Here is a 17,706-nt window from a genome sequence, read left to right on the forward strand (position 1 = left end):
TTCGGTCGTTCGCAATAGATACGAACGCAATAGCGAATAAATAGCGAAGAAAAACTATCGCAATTACGATCATAAGTAATGATTATCGTTCCATGGAAATGAGTGGACGTTTTCAGGTCTTTCGCAATAGCGGTTGTTTGAGATCGTTAATCGTTATCGATTATGCAAACGATAATCGTCCGGTGGAATAGGGCCCTTACCCTAATGTGTCCTCCTAATTGTCTCTCCCTCACCTGCTGCGGGTTTTTTTTCAGCCTTGACCAGGGGTATCGTAGCGCTCTAGGGCAAGTCTTCCTATGGGTACACTCACCTCGAGAAGGTCTTGAGACGTTAAGGTTTGAGTTTGCGCCTTTCCCCTTTAACCTACAGTATCACGCTGGTATCCTTTACCCTAATGAACGGTCATGGTGCGTTTCCTAACAATCAATGTTAAGGGTTTGAATTCAAACCGTAAGCGTCGACTTTTGCTGAAAGAGTTAAAGGCGTCCCAAGCGGATATTGTGTATGTTCAGGAGACGCACTATGACGGCTCAGGTTCTTTTAATTTTATTAAACATCTATTTCCTACAACTTATTCGGCCTTTAGAGAGGATAAAAAAGGAGGGGTTGCTATCCTAATAGCTAAAGACTGTCCACTCACTGTTTCTAGTGAAAAATCCAGCTCACTTAGATTCCCTAAAACAGTGTATCCATAATTATTTCACGGAAAATGAGGGGAGTGTCTCGTCCCTTTCAGTTCTCTGGGAAGCCCACAAATCGGTTATTAGGGGGCATTGCATATCTCTATCCTCTAAATTGAAGAAGGATGCCCGTGGAGTTGTTGGCCCGGATGCGGGAGTTGGAGTGTACTCTGGCATCCTCACCCTCTGTTTCTGTGTTGCGAAAGTTAGTGGACGTGCGTTCCCAGTTAAAGGATATGATGGTACTTCATGTGGACAAATTGCTAGTATTATACCAGACATAAATATTATGAAAAAGCTAAGCCCACACCTTACTTGATTCACAATTACGAGATGCTAAAATTCAAGCGTCTCCCCAGGCGGTGAAAGATCAAACTGGATGTTTGCATTATGCCCCCGATCATATAGCGACTCTATTTGCTGACTATTACACTAGTTTATATTCCCTTCCCTCTGAATTACCATCAAATCCTTAAACCATACAGTAATGTCTTGCTCAGTTCTTGCAGTCCTATCAGCGGCCAACACTCACAGAACTTAATTCTCCTATCTCCCTTGAGGAGCTTTCGGAAGTGCTGAAGGAGTTGCCGAATGGTAAGGCCCCTGGACCTGGCGGGTTGCCGTACACTTAATATAAGACGCTGGTGACTGAGCTGTCCCCCCATCTGTTACCCTTATACAATTCCTTTTTGTTTGGTTCTCCTATACCCCGCACAATGTTGGAATCTTTTCTAACGGTAGTGCCCAAACCTGGGAAGGACCCAGCAGAGTGTGGTAGCTATAGGCCTATCTCACTGCTTAATGCTGACCTAAAGATTTTTACTAAATTGTTAGCAAATAGGTTGGGGGTCCTCCTGCCGACCCTAATTCATAAGGACCAAGTAGGTTTTGTGTCCTCAAGGCAAGCGGGAGATAATACCAGACGCACCATCGATATCATAGAGGTCCTTCATAAGACTAGATCATCGGGCCTCCTTTTGGGACTCGATGCAGAGAAGGCCTTCGATAGGCTGAGTTGGCCTTTTCTACAAGCTACTTTGACAGCCTTTGGTATTTTGGGGCCTTTTTTAACGGCCATTAATGCACTATATTCTAATCGTGAGACGATGGTGCGTCTCCCACACGCGGTCTCTACTAGATTGGCCATCAGAAATGGGACTCGGCAGGGGTGCCCCCTTTCCCCCCTTCTTTTTGACTTATGCATAGAGCCGTTAGTGGCTCAGATTAGGTTATGTGCGGATATTCAGGGGATCTTAGTACGTGACCGGGAATTTAAGTTATTCCTGTTCGCTGACTATATACTTTTGACCCTGCGTAACCCCCACGTCTCCCTCCCTAACCTCTATAAGATTCTTGATCGATATGGGAAACTGTCGGGCTATAAGGTTAACCAGACAAAAACAGAAGCCCTCCCAATTGACCTACCTGCAGCGGTTGTAGAGAACCTTAAACAAACATACACTATTCACTTGGCGGGATAAATCGATTAGATATTTAGGGACAAACATCACAGCTTACTTTGTTACTATTCACTTGGCGGGATAAATCGATTAGATATTTAGGGACAAACATCACAGCTTACTTTGTTACTTTATAAAAGACTAACTTTCTTCCTCTTTTTAAGGAAGTTGCGGGCCTTGTTACTTAATGGGCATCCTTACCTCTCTCTTTACTTGGTAGGATTACGGCGGTGAAAATGTCCATATTACCTAAGATACTGTATCACATGGAGACCCTTACGATTCTTGTTGCTAGATCTGCCCTTAAGAGTGTTCAGTCTACCCTGTTCCGGTTTATATGGAATAAAGGCCGCCATAGGATCCCTAACTCTGTCATGCTCTCTAAGACCTCTAGGGGGGGGGGGGGTTTGGGGGTTCCTGATTCATACCGTTACTATTTAGCTACTCATTTGCGTAGAATCCCCTTCTGGACGACCCTTGAGGCCTTCTCAAGGTGGTTTGAGATAGAAAAACTGTGGCTAGCACCAATCCACCCATGTTTTGCTATGGTCTTCAATAACAGGCTGTCCCGGACCTCCTCTTTTGGGTCCTATGAAGCTCACCAGAGATGTGTGGGTTAAGGCTGGGCGGCTGTTCCCATTGCGATCCTCCAGGACCCCATTGTTCCTATCCTATATAATCCTGATATTCCTGACAGTATGCAGGGTGACATGATTAGGCCCTGGCAAGCAGCTAAACTCATTTACCTAGCGGATGTTGTCGATATATTTCCGAGGAGATTGGTCGCCTTTTGACAAGTTATGCGATGGATACTCTCTCCCTCCTCAGGCACACCCTTACTATGTCGTAATGGCTCGTTGGTTGGAGGATCTCCATGGGACAGAGCCTGTTTCCAAGCCTATTCCTTTTGAGTGGTTATGTAAATGTGCGAGGTCTACTAGGGGTTTGATTTCTGATATATACAATCTCCTAGCGCCCTCTGTGGAAGCCCTTTCATCTAAACATAAATATATGACCATGTGGGGATCCTATCTGGGACGGGAGTTGCCCTCTGAGATCTGGAGTATTATCTGGTCTAGAGCAGCTAAATCATACTCGTGTGTCCTATAAAGAAAATCAGTTAAAAATTTTAATGTACTGGTATCATACCCGCGACTTATTACATCGCATTTTTCCTCAGGTTCCTATACTGTGCTTGCATTTCTCTTGGGGCTTGTCTTGTTTGGTTCGTCTGTTGTAGGTCTGTACTGCTCTGAGTGAGTTTATGGACTCGGGTTGAGAGTTTTTGTTCTTATGGTTTCTGATGTTCGTACTGTGAATCGGTTGCAGATGAGTAGCCTGCTGAAGTTTTTCTTTTCTAAAGAGATTGTTTTATGTAGAATTTTCTGATGTTTTCTCTATATGGCTCATGTATGCGCTGGATTTTATGTGGCTACTATGTGGCTTTAAGTTGTTTGGTTGTAAAAAGGAAAATTTTTAAAAATAAACAGTTTAAAAACAAACAAACAATGAGATACAGCTGATTGGTGATATTATATATTATAGCAGATCCCCATAGTGCAGTAGTACAAGTACAAGAGGCTAGAATAGAGAAGCAGGGCTGCTGTCAGAGGACTGTGTGGACAGCATGACAGGGGTTCATCATGGACCAATCAGGAAGGGATGATCACAGAGCTGTGCAGGAGGACAGTGACAGAAACTTTTCTATACAGCAGTTTGAATGGCTGAGTGTAAGTGCAGACACATAACAGCAGTGTGTATAGCTGAGTGTAAGTTCAGGCACATAGCAGTTATGGAGAAGATGGGAAACACAATGGCTGACAGAAACTGTAGGCAGCATAAAGTAGGAAGGAAATGGATCTGCCATGATTTGGAAGGTGAGGGAGACTTCCTGGGTCAGGGTACAGAGCTGTAGACCACCTATGCAGACCATGCCTCTCCCCCTCTCCCCCTCCCACACAGTACAGGGAGCTCTTAAACCAAAGCAATGCTCTTTAAAGTTACTCTTAAACCAAGGTACCACTGTATATATGTGTATACAAAAGTGTGTATAGACATATACAGTGGTGCCTTGGATTTTACTCATAATTTGTTCTGAGACTTGAAATCTAAATCACTCTTAAACCAAAACAAATTTTCCCTTAAGAAATGCAGACAATTCGTTCCTCACCCTAAAAATAATTTTTTAAAAAAAATTCTGAGCAAGTAAACTAAATGAAACAAGCATTTAGAAACAGCTGAATATGTCATATTATAAGTTACTGTACAGTATAGTAATGAGCATGTGGAGTATAATGTATAGTAAGTGCATAAACCTGAAAAACAGCAGCAGTTTGTAGATACAGAATGGAACGACAGATCCCCATAATGAAGTAGCGTAGTACATCAGGCTTTAATAGAGAAGCAGGGCTGCTGTTAGAGGACTGTGTGGTCACATGACAGCAATGAGGAAGGGGTGTGTGTTCAGTATGGACCAATCAGGAAGTAAGAATCACAGAGCTGTGCAGGATGACAGTGACAGAAGCATTTTATTCAGCAGTGTGAATGGCTGAGTGTGAGTGCAGGCACATTATAGCAGCAGTGTGTATAGCTGAGTGTAAGTGCAGGCAGATTATAGCAGGAATGGAGAGGATGGGAAACAAAAGGGCTGACAGAGACTGCAGGGAGCATAAAGGCAGGAGCGGGGCAGATGTGGGCACATAAATGCAGCACTCTATGTTCGGGGAGAGAGGGGTTGCAGCTATGAAGAGATTACCTCCACAGTCTGGTACCCTGATGCAAGCCCCAACCTGAAGTGTATCTGCTATGATTTGGAAGGTGAGGGAGACTTCCTGGGTCAGAGTACAGTACTGCAGACCCCGCTATTGCAGACCATGCCGCTCCCCAACACCCCCTCCCACCCAGAACAGGGAGCTATTAAACTAAAGCAATGCTCTAAAACCAAGTTGAAAACTGTGAGCTCTTCTTGCAAAGTGCTCTTAATCCAAGTTACTCTTAAATCGAGGTACCACTATACAGTGATGCCTTGGATTACGAGCATAATTTGTTCCGGGACTGTGCTTGTAATCCAAATCCACTCTTAAACTAAAGCAAATTTTCCCATAAGAAATCATAGAAATAATGATTTATTATTCTGAATAACATGTAAAACAGATGAAACAAACATTCAGAAACAGCAGAATATGTGATATTATAAGTTACTGTACAGTAATGGAGAGGATGGGAAACACAAGGGCTGACAGAGCCTGCAGGGAGCAGGAAGGAATGAGCAGGACATATGTGGGCACTGTATAGTAGCACTCTGTCTGAGGAGAGAGGGGTTACAGCTATGAAGAGATTACCTCCTCAGTCCTGTCCCCTGATGCAAGCTCCAGCCTGAAGTGGATCTGCTATGATTTGGAAGGTTCTTCCTGTGTCACAGTACAGTGCTGTAGACTACGCTATGCAGACCATGCCCCTCCTCCATGCTCGCTCCCACCCAGTACAGGGAGCTCTTAAACCAAAGCAATGCTCTTAAACCAAGTCACAATTTTGAAAAACTGTGAGCTCTTAAACCAAAACGCTCTTAAACCAAGTTACTCTTAAACCAAGGTACCACTGTATAGATAGAGAGAAATCTATGTATGTACATGTATTGCTCAATTTATATATGTTAGTATATAACTGTTTCTTTGTGTGTGTATATATTTATATATATATATATATATATATATATATATATATGTAAATATAAATTTATAGAGTTATAGTGTGCAATATATATGATACATCCATATTACTTCCGTGTCAGTGTAATAGTATTGAACAGAACACCTACAACAGTTTACACTGAAACCAATACTGCAGCTCTTATACATCCATACTGCTTGTGTCAGTGTAAACTGCTGTAGGAGTTCTATGCACTATATATATGGTTGGAGTTTACACTGACACGAATACTGCAGCTTTGACGCATTCATACTACTTCAGTGTCAGTGTAAACTGCTGTAGGTGTTCTATTCAAAACTACTTCAGTATCAGTGTAATGGTATTGAATAGAACACCTACAGCAGTTTACACTGACACTGAAGTTGTATGGATACATCAGAGCAGCAGTATTGGCGTCAGTGTAAACTGCTGTAGGTGTTCTATGCACTATATATATATATATATATATATATATATATATATATATATGGGTGTCAGTGTAAACTGCTGTAGGTTTTCTATTCAATACTGTTAAACTGACACTGAAGTAGCATGCCTCATCAGAGCTGCAGTGATTTTACAGGGATGCTGTCATAGATGTCTTTAGTGTGCCCTGTATGGGGTTGAGATATGGGAGGGGGAGTGCTGGGAGCTTTGTGTTCAGAGGGGGAGGGGCCGAAAGAAAATATAATTTCTCATGGTCAGAGACTGAATAAGAATTCTAAGATCAGCTAAAGATGCAGGTCTTCTTTCATCCATTGCTGAGGAGTAGGTGGAAAACAGCCGGAGCGTCAGCCCTTGCGCCATGATGAGGGCTGATTGTGAGTGTTTCTTAGTAGAGTAGAATCCAATGAAGGAGGAATGTCTGCCTGGACCAAGGGGGCCATCTTGAGTCCTTTGGGTGGCAGGGCAGTAGATAAGAGTGTGGATGAGAGCCAGGGTCTGGCCCACTGCGGCTTTGGCACGCGGAGGGAGGCTTCTCCATGAAGAGCCTGAGGACTAGGCGGGGGATGAGGCTCCCAGCAGGCCCACTTCTGCTGGAGGCAAGAGAGAGTCCCCTTGTGAAGGTGGTGGCGACACTGGGTGCGCGAACCATGGCAGATCAGAGGGCCCTTATCCCCATGCAGCTGCCTGCAGGCCTCCTGCGTATGTAAAGGGCCTATCTGTGAGTGCTGGAGTGGTGGTGGCATAGAAGAAGGCGCAGTGCTAGGGGTCTGATCAGGGGGGCAGAAGTACCTGACCAACCTTGGTGCCCATAGACCCAATCGTGCGTTGCTGTACAGATAGATCCGGACTGGCGCTCCCAGCCCCTCTGCATGCTCCAAGTCAAGATGGCTGCCGGAGCACATGGAGAGGCGTTCCCCAGAGTTCCGGACTGCGGCTGGTGCTGGTGAGTAGGGTGCCTGCTGTTTTTACAATTGGTGGGACTGACTGGCTGCCTGCCCTTTTTACAATTGGTGGGACTTTTTTTTAAATACAATAGTCTTGCAGTAAATAACATCAGTATATAAAGAGAAAATTTTGTCATCTTGTATATTACCACCATAGTATTACTGACCAAATCCAGTAAACCAAGACCAATAGTACCAGCATACAAGGGGCAAATAGTACCACCACACCATCACCACTTCTATTACTAGCGTACTGTTAATGGGCAAATCCAGCATACTAAGACTAATAATGCCAACAGTACCAGATTACAAGGAACAAATAATACCACCACATACAGACTAATGCCTCTGATCCAGGTTGTAACAGTATTAGAAGCTAAAGGAGTCTGGCTGTGGTCCGTGAGCGGTAAGTTGTGCTGCAGGGGCACGGGGATCAGTAAGTATAACTTTTTTATGTGAATTCTCTTATGTTAACTACGTGTCCTCTTCAATGCAGGGTGCTAAGAGCTAACACATATTTGTAGAATGACATTCTATATCTGGACCTTGTTAAAGCGGTGCTCTGGCGTATATCCTTTTCTTTCAGATCAACTGGTTTCAGAAAGCTATATAGATTTGTAATTTACTTCTATTTAAATATCTAAAGTATTCCCATACTTATCAGCTGCTATATGTCCTGCAGGAAATGGTGTTTTCTTTTCAGTCTGACACAGTGCCCTCTGCTGACATCTCTGTTGGAGACAGGAACTGTCCAGAGCAGGAGAGATTTTTCTATGGGGATTTGCTGCTGCTCTGGACAGTTCCTGTCTTAGGGTACAAACACACACAGCGTATACGCAGCAGATACGCAGCAGATTTGATACTGTGTTCAGTTATTTAGATCTAATCTGCTGCGTATCTGCTGCGTATCACAGCAGTAAATACGCAGTGTATATGCCGTAGGGTACAAACACACACACCATATACGCAGCAGATACGCAGCAAATACGCAGCAGATTTGATGGTGCAGATTTGATGCTGTGTTCAGTTATTTAGATCTAATCTGCTGCGTATTTGCTGCGTATCGCAGCAGTAAATACGCTGTGCGTATACGGTGTGTGGATTTGTACCTTAGACAGAGATGTTAGCAGAGAGCACTTTGTCAGACTGAAAAGAAAACCCCACTCCCTGCAGGACATACAGCAGCTGATAAGTACTGGAAGACTGTAGATTTTTTGTTAGAAGTAAATTACAAATATTTATAACTTTCTGAAACCAGTTGATTTGAAAGAAAATAGATTTCTGCCTGAGTACCCCTTTTACTTAAATCCAAGAATTGTTGCTTGTCCTTTATTTTTATTTCTGCAATAAAACTAATTTGAAGAAATGTTGTTTTAAGGTTCCTGTACTCTGATGAAGTTCAGATTGGACCAGAGACTGTCATGACTACTTTGTACACAGCTAAGAAATATGCTGTGCCAGCTCTAGAGGCACACTGCGTAGAATTTCTGAAGAAGAACCTTCGTGCGGACAATGCTTTCATGTTACTTACTCAGGTATGTGCAAAAATGTATATTTAACAACCAGTGGTTAAGTCTGTATGTAATTAGAAGATCACTTCTGTCTGTGTAAGGCTTGGTTCAATGCAGTAAAGGGGTATCAGGGAAATGGATTAAAATAAAACACAACGTAACTACAAAACAGAACTAAGAGAGACATAATGATAACACATGACTCCAACAACATATTTGCAATGTATTAGTAATATAAGCTCAAACAGAGTAAATGCACACCCATGCACCCATGCAATTGTTGCAAAAACTCAGTTGTCAACAAGAATGGACATGGAGACTTGGGAGGATGTTGAACACATTAATTGGAGATGGCACACCTGTTGACACACCCAGGTGGATAAAATGGGAAACCAGCACAATGGACATTTAGAGCAGAGCATAAAAGGAGGACACTGGTCATTTGAAAGCTTCCCTGACAAAGGCAATAGTGATTACAGAAACGTGTAAGATCAGCTTTCTGACCTACACCAACCTCTGTAGCCCAATTTAGTGAAGTCACTAACTGTTCACAACGGAAGAAGCTAGCCAGTGGCCAGGTTGTATAACACACTTTATACAACAGAGTGGGGCACTTAATGCAATATTAAAGGGGTTATCCAGCGCTACAAAAACATGGCCACTTTTCCCCCTACTGTTGTCTCCAGTTCAGGTGCAGTTTGCAATTAAGCTCCATTTACTTCAATAGAACTGAGTTTCAAAACCCCACCCAAACTGGAGACAACAGTAGGGGGAAAGTAGCCATGTTTTTGTACCGCTTGATAACCCCTTTAAATACAGTATATCTGTATTTCCCTTTTACTGCCAGCACGCAGTAGTGGATTATAATAGGGGCGTTTCGGGCGGCAGCCCGGGGCCCTGAGCTCCTGGGGGGCCCATGACCACCCAAAAACACCTATACTTTCAGTGGTGTATTGTCTCCTGGCTACAGTTCTGCCATGATTTGCAAAAAATCACTGTTTTTTTATTGACAATTTTGCACAAATCAGGACATCATGACATTATCTATCCTGTTCTATGAACGCCAGGCTAGTGCTGCCATAGTTACAGTGGGGTGGGGGGGCCCAGGCTTGGTGAACAGCCTGGGGCCTATGGTAAAATTAATCCGCCCCTGCCAGCACGGGACTGGAAAACTGCATTTAGCAGTGTACACGTACTGCAAGCAGAGCGCCTAGGTGAAGAGTTTATCTTTGCGTTCCCTTAAAATAAAACATTCCAAGACATAACTTTCTAATATAATGTTATCATAGTACTGGCATCAGCTTGCATTGCTTGCTTCACCCCTGACTCATCCAAGCTCCTCATGCATCATCCTCTGAAGTCACAGAAGGCCTGGCTGGATCTGGTCTTTCAGCTCTTGTCCTGGCCCTTGAATAATGTTACCATCTCTGGCAAGCCCTTTCTGCTTTTATCACAATCACCCTGTCATGTACACAGATACATATGTATCCACCTTGTTTAACCTCTTAAAGAGCAAACATGTCTAGACAGCTTTTCTACAGAAACCCCACTTTACAGCTGAATCTCCCTCTAGACCAGGGCTGTGGAGTCAGTAAGCCGCAGCTCCGACTCCAACTCCGACTCCTGAATTTTATCAGGACCGACTCCCGACTCGGACTCGGACTCCTGCTCCTTCATAAATGGCCCGTCATATACCAGGGGAGTTATTTATCACACTGGCTCAGCAGCTTCTCCCTAATGTCCTACATGATCCTGGGGCGACTTCTGAGGGAATAAGGAAACATATAAAGCAGCTTCTCCTGTGCGTGCAGTGTCTCCAGCCTCCATGTCCTGAACAACTCAGAACTAGACTAGATGGAGCAGGTGGTCTTTACCTGCTGACAATCTTCTATGTTTCTAACTAAATATTCACCATACACACAGAAATACTGCTAACCATGCCAGATACCTGCAATATAGAGGTCAGACATAGTGATATAGAGAGGGGTCAAACATACTTATATAGAGGTCACACAGTGATATAGAGGTCACACAGTGATATAGACGGTCACTGTGGGGGCACGCAATTGCATGCACGCACACACACACACACACACACACACACACACACACAGCCTGCTGCAGCTATAGCACACACAAACACAGCCTGCTGCAGCCATAGCACACATACACACAGGCTGCTGCAGCCATAGCACACACACATACACACAGCCTGCTGCAGCCATAGCACACGTACACACAGCTTGCTGCAGCCATAGCACACACACACAGCCTACTGCAGCCATAGCACACATACACAGCCTGCTGTAGTCATAGCACACACACAGAGCCTGCTGCAGCCATAGCGCGCGCGCGCGCACACACACACACACACACACACACACACACACACACACACACACACACACACACACACACACACACAGCCTGCTGTAGTCATAGCACACACACAGCCTACTGCAGCCATAGCACACACAGCTGCAGCCATTGAACACTGAAGAAAAACACACATTCTTCTCCCAGAGAGAAAACACCACACTGAGGACAGAGGTTACAGCTACACTACTTATGTCTTCTCCTCCTCCTCTATATTACACAGGATATCTCCATAATACACTGCTGCTCATATACAGTCATCCAGCATCCAGGAAGAGAACAGCACAGATCTCCCCCCACACAATGGACTCTTCCAGCTCAGAAACAAACTGCCAAATAGTGACCAACAACTGATATATTCCCCGACCACCCTTACGTAATAGGGCCAGTGTCCTATTAGAATTTTGCACATAATACTGTATATATTCAAGAGCAAAACTTGTAAAATTCATATCAAAATTCAATTGTACATTTTTTAAAGATTTTTTGAAAGCTGGAGTCGGTACATTTTTTTCCGACTCCAGCCAAAACTAGCTCCGACTCCACAGCCCTGCGCTAGACTGTCTAATAGATGGTTCCTGCATACTTAGCATAGCTGTCCCACAGACTCTAAAGCCAGAGGGGTGAGCTTTCTCATCTCACAATCCCTCCCGTGGAAATTAGTTTGCATCTGCAGTGATGGAGGCGGGAGACTCAGAATTGTTAAGGAAAGATCTCCTCTGTGTTGTATACATTGGGGGCCCTGGACCTACCTAACTCTGAGCAAGACAAATCCTCGAACCGCTTTCTAGAACAGGTGGAAGACTTTGCTGAAGGCACCCTCATAGTAGGGGGCGATTTTAACTTGGCGGTTGACACCATATTAGATACTTCACATTTATTGGCTTTGACACTGAGACGCTTCGGGCAGCCCTGAGGGAACAGAAGTTGATGGATGTTTGGAGAGTGCTCAATCCAGGAGAACGAGACTTCTCTTTCTACTTCCCGGCTCGGGACATGTACTCACACCTAGATTATTTCTTTCTTAAGCACCGAGACTTGCACCATGCCTAAGCAGCCCATATTGACACTATCCCCTTTTCCGATCATGCCCTGGTTACTGTAAAGATGTCCCTCATAAACCCCTAACCCACTCAATGGCAGTGGAAACTCAATGCAACCCTGCTGAAAGATAAGGCAGTGCAAAATGACGGGAGGTTCACCCTGTCTAAATTCTTTACGAATAAGGGTATGTGCACACTGAGGAAAACACGCGTATTGTGGCGTATTACACTGCTTGTCCCCACGTGCTCCTGCTTCACTCTCCGCCTGTGTCATAAACTCCATTCTATGGTCAGGCAGATATCGCCTTCTGTCCGAAGGATGAACGGATTTGGCCTAATATATTATAATATATATATTATAAGATGTTCCTAAGCCTGTTGTCACCACACTTTCTGAGGGTACTTAATCATCTTGTGGAGGGGCAGCTCTGCAGAGCAAGCCAATAAAGGCACAAATATTCGTTATTCTGAAACTGGAACATTTTTGTGCCAATTTCAGACCAATTTCACTCCTCAATGTTGATCTGAAGTTGTTTAAAAAAAAACTAGCCTTGCTAGTCTTGCTCCTTCTGTCATTCACTTGGCCAAGCAGGTTTTATGCCTGGTCGTGAAGCATGAGATGATACCCTGAGGGCAGTTAACCTGGTCCATATGGCAACTTTGGCTGGCCATTTTTTGACGCGGAGAAAGCCTTTGACTGGGTTAACTGGACCTTCATGGAGAAAACTCTCCGGTTTCTGGGTCTGGGGCCCCACTTTCTCAAATGGATCCTCTTCCTCTATTCCTCACCTTCTGCCAAGGTCCGGGTGAACGGTCTTCTATTGACTGACTTTTCTCTCACAAACGGAACACGGCAGGGCTGTCCCCTATCTCCCTTATTTTCATACTGACACTGAAGCCCTTCCTATGTCGGGTATGGGCCAATCAGGACGTGTCAGAATTGCAGGTGAATAGAACCTATGCGATCTTCTACTAACCTCTAAATCTCCCTTCCCAACCTGATGAGAGTTTACGGATTATGGTAGTCTCTCCAACTTCAAAATTGATTTCATGAAGTCCAAGGCATTGAATATCTCCCTCTTAGAGTTGGTAGTAGCAGGCCTCCAAACTGCTTTTAGCTTTAAGTGGACGTCTAGTTCCCTCAAATACTTAACTTTTTCCTCTGTCTCCCAATACGTCTACCCAGCAGCTTTCCTCAAATCTCTCGTTTCTGCTCAAACTAAATTTATTTGGGGGAGAAAACCAGCAAGAGTCCATAGGGAGTTCTTATTTAGGCCAAAGGAAATATCATTTAGGCCAAATGACCTTCGGAAATTTAGCTACCCAGCTCTCTCACATGTTAGACTGGTGCCCTAACCACTCCAGGAAACAATGGATCGCAATAGAGCAATCATTGACAGACATTCCTCTGCGGGGCTTAACCAGGCTTCACAGTCCCTCCCTCACTACCCTGAAGGCACACCTCACCATTAAGCCCTGTGATCGGGGTGTTTTCGGGGAAGCGATCAGGCACTTCAGAAACCTCCTCCCTTTAACTTCTGCGATGGTGCTGATACTGGGACATCCTGAATTTACTCCAAGCTTGGTAGACTTGTGTTTTGGAAATTGATTCAAAGACATGCTCCGAGCTAGGGACTTCCTCCAAAACAAAGTGTGGCCTCCAACTGCCACCCTCTCTGCGTTTACTGACCCACACCCATTGGGTCCCTGGAGGGTAGCACGGTTGCGCCACTTCGTAGTGTCTATGCCGAGCACCTCTTAATTTTCCGATTCTTTGACGCTATTTGAATCCTTATCTATTATTAAGGAACCCTTGAGGCATGAAAATCTCGAGTGTACAGGACAACCCATCTCGCGTTTCCCGCACTTGGTTGGCCTGGATGCAATTCCAAGAATCTAACAACTATAAAGAGCTCTTGAGGTCCCCTCCTACTCTTGCAGGTACTTTGCCGTCCGCATGAAGGATTCTCATGCACAACCTTGAGTTGCAACTCACCCTTAGGACACCCCTGCATCCCTTCCTCCCCTTCTGATTCCTCTTTGACTCACCAGCCGGTAATGTTTCTTTTCTAGTTCTCCTTTTTTCGTTCTCTTTGTTTTCTTTCTAGCTCTCTACTGTCTGACTTGTCCATCGCCATAAAATTTATAAAATGAGTTCAGCGGAGTTGTGTGGTGCTAGATCTTTGAATATGTCACTTGTTTATTAGTGTGATGTTCCATTTCTGTTGGTGACTTCACTATCTACATTTGTATCAGATGTTTGTAAGTCATTTGGATTTTGTGATTTGAGCTGCATCTCATGTACTGTGTTCGCTTTTCTCATAAAGAAAGAAAGAAAAAGAAAAAGATTTTTATTGGAACATGTGCGGAGGTTGAGGGGTGTGTACGCCATGCTGCTTTGTGCTCAGTGAGGCAGCAGATGCTGCAACCTCACTGCAATAGTCTGCTGTGAAAAGAGATGTTATGCAACAGCTTTGTGTGGGGAATTACCTGGAGTGCTTTGAGAAGCGAGTAGGCATTGTGGGGATGACTGTGATAAAAAGCTGAGGACAAGCAATGCATTCTTTCAATTGTAGTACTAAGCAATGCATTCTGCTCCTTCAGCATTTTCAAGCAGGGCCTATTTAATGTAAGTGCTGGGTAAGGCGCATGAGGTAAACTTATCTATTGACCCCATTTACTTGAGCTATTGTGGCCTCCGTTCGGGACCTGTTCTTTTCAGCCTGATCCTATAATGAAACATATACCTTGCAGTATATGTTTTGTTTAAAGCAAATGTACCATCAAGTAAATTGGCTCTTTTTTATTACCTTAATCGATCGATGTCGGTGGATAGGATGCTGGTGGCTCAGTCCTTTTTTGAAATTTCTGCCTGGTTCCCGTGCTTGCTGCCGGTCTTTTCCTGAGCACCAGACCGCCCGGGAGCACTACCGGACCTCTGTGTGACAAAAAACCCTCCCCTCTGCATCTCCATTAGACTCCATGGAGCTGCTTCACAGAAGGTAGGGGATATTGCCACACTTGGCAGCTGGCGGACCGGTCTCCAGTGCACCGGCGCAGAGCGTGGGAACCAGGCAGCGATTTAAAAAAAGGACTGTGCTACAGGCATCCCTGCTCCAATGCTGATCGATTTAAGGTTAAAAAAATTAAAATAAATCAAAACCAGCAATGTAGCTGATGGTACATTTGCTTTAAACGTGGGACCCTGTGGATGATGGTCATTTATCATTGGTATACACCAGGGACTACCAGAAAACATATATGTCTGATTTAATCCTGCATAATACAGTGTGAATTTAGCCTTGAATCTTACTCTGACGTGTTTTTTGTTTTGTGTTTTTGTTTCTTTTTTTTCTGACCTATTGTGCCCTATATTTTTTTCCCAGGCTCGTTTATTTGATGAACCTCAGCTAGCAAGCCTCTGCTTGGAAAACATAGATAAAAATACTTCAGATGCCCTGAATGCAGAAGGTTTCACAGATATTGATTTAGGTATTGTGTTCATTAATCATAATATTGTGATCAATTACGATTGCGGTCTGATGTCCTGAGAAGATAGCTTAATGGTTACCTCTAACCATTGGCAGATTTGGGCAACTATCACCGAAATGTTGCGGATTTTTAAGATTGTCTTTACCCTTTGTAATTTATGAACTGAAATCAGCAACAAAAATTGTGTGTCACATTGGTTGGACAATTTATCTGTTAGGTCTGGACTGGTTTTGGATATAAGGCGTCCCAGAGGTGACTGACAGACATTTATGCACTTTCCACCATGACATGTCCATGCAGCTTTGTTTTTTAGGTTATGCTCCCTAAGGCTATGCTCACACAATGTATATTTTCTATTAATCACGGCCGTTGTTGCACATTGCACATTTTTGAACTTGGCGCAAGTATTGGTTTCTGAGCAAGTCTATACTACTGGGTCTTGTGCTGGAGACAATAGCTATGGAGACTTAAGGCTGTATTCCACGAAACGTCATGGAGGAGCAAACAAGCGCTCTCAGCGCTCGTTTGCTCCTTGTTACCCGGGGGGCTGCGCGGGTGATTGCTAGATCGTCCAGGCAGCCCATAGGATACAGCAGCGTCTGCTGTTGACGCTCCTATTCAACGGAGCGACGGCAGGAGATCGCTGCTATATCAGTCGCTTGTTTTTCAACATGCTGAAAAACAAGCGACTGCAACGATCAGCCGACATGAACGATGTCGGCTGATCGCTGCACTCTATTCCACGGAACGATTATCCTCCGTAGTGGCCGATATTCGTTCCGTGGAATAGGGCCGTTAGCAGGAAGTTCCTATTCCGGCATCAGATTTAAAATTTGATATATATTAGACAAATGACTATCGTGCACAGTGCTAAATATTTAGGAGGAAAAACAGGAACAGCACGCACAGCAAAGAGTTCTAAGATAAGTTTTTAGAATTGGTATTTCATAGACAATACAAATAATTATATAGCAGAAATTTTGTAGTAGCTACTTTCTGATGGCTTGCTTAATAGGGTTTTCTGGATAAGGAGATATTTTTATCTAATGCCTTTCATTGCAGTAAAATCAAAAGAACTATACTTGCATGCCCTGGTCCACTGTGGCTGCCCGGTCATCACTGCCGTCCTCTTCCCAGTTATTGTAACATTTTGCTTGGCTGAGCAGGGACTTTAGGCGCAATCACTGGGCTAAGCGAGCCTTTCTTGCCTGGTGATTGGCAGAGCAGGAACTTCCTGCACAAATTAAATGTCACAGACAGAAGGGACCAGCTGGCATCCAGAGATCGGCGAGTGGGTATAGCTACTTTATATATTCTGACTGCACTGGAAGGCTGCTATCGCACACAGCAGTTTTTTTTTTTTTTTTTTTAAACTGCTTTTGCAGTTTTTGAGCCATTTCCAGAAGTGGATCCAGTAGAAAGCAGAATTATAATTCCTCCTTTTATATTTCTCATTCCTTTTGAATAGCAGTTAAAAAAAAAATTAATTAAAAACTAGTGAGGGCCCTTTTCCATTGAGCAATAATTTGCTTTGTGTAATATAGACAACATCATTGGCTGATTGTTTCTTTAGGTCCAGACCTAAAATCAACGGGCTGGTGACTATGTAAAAAATTAAATAAAGTCCTACATACCTCTCCATGCCTTGACGTCCTCTAAACTTCGACCCGCTCCTGGCACTGTCTTAACTGTGGAACTGTCCCGGTGAGTTTTTTCTTTTTTACAAGATCTGCACAGACATCGCAAACGATCATCTGGCAGTGTATGGGCTCAGTAAGAGAGTGCCGATCTAGAAGTTCGGTGCTCACCTACAGAAGGTCATCGGGCCGTGTAATATAGCCCTGACAGCAGCCTAAACTAGGAATTCATGTACTTTGTTTTCCTACAACAAAAATGCTTTTAAAACATTTTCAGCTTGTTGAAAGCAGCAGGTGGTGCTTACATATGAGGAAAGACTTAAAAGTTGTTTCTATGCATTGATTTGTTGACTGCTGACATATAGCATCATTTGTGCTGGAGTTGGAATCCTAAAAAACAGCAAGTCTGATGCATATTGGTGGCTTTAC

The 17,706-nt window shown here is 43.9% G+C and overlaps 1 protein-coding gene across 3 annotated transcripts in view; it reads left to right on the forward strand.

Annotated features, from left to right (window-relative positions):
* Positions 1-17,706, forward strand: part of LOC138797578 (BTB/POZ domain-containing protein 2-like) — a 550,827-nt gene that overhangs the window by 206,216 nt on the left and 326,905 nt on the right. For all 3 annotated transcript variants that reach the window (XR_011363952.1, XM_069977918.1, XM_069977917.1), the window contains exons 3-4: positions 8,597-8,753; positions 15,535-15,640. Coding sequence is in view for 2 of the 3 variants with exons in the window: in XM_069977918.1 (XP_069834019.1) it covers positions 8,597-8,753; positions 15,535-15,640 (263 nt within the window). In the remaining variant the exon portion in view is untranslated. The remainder of the gene's footprint in view (positions 1-8,596; positions 8,754-15,534; positions 15,641-17,706) is intronic.

Source organism: Dendropsophus ebraccatus, chromosome 7 (assembly GCF_027789765.1).
Source record: "Dendropsophus ebraccatus isolate aDenEbr1 chromosome 7, aDenEbr1.pat, whole genome shotgun sequence".
Lineage (NCBI taxonomy): Eukaryota > Metazoa > Chordata > Amphibia > Anura > Hylidae > Dendropsophus > Dendropsophus ebraccatus.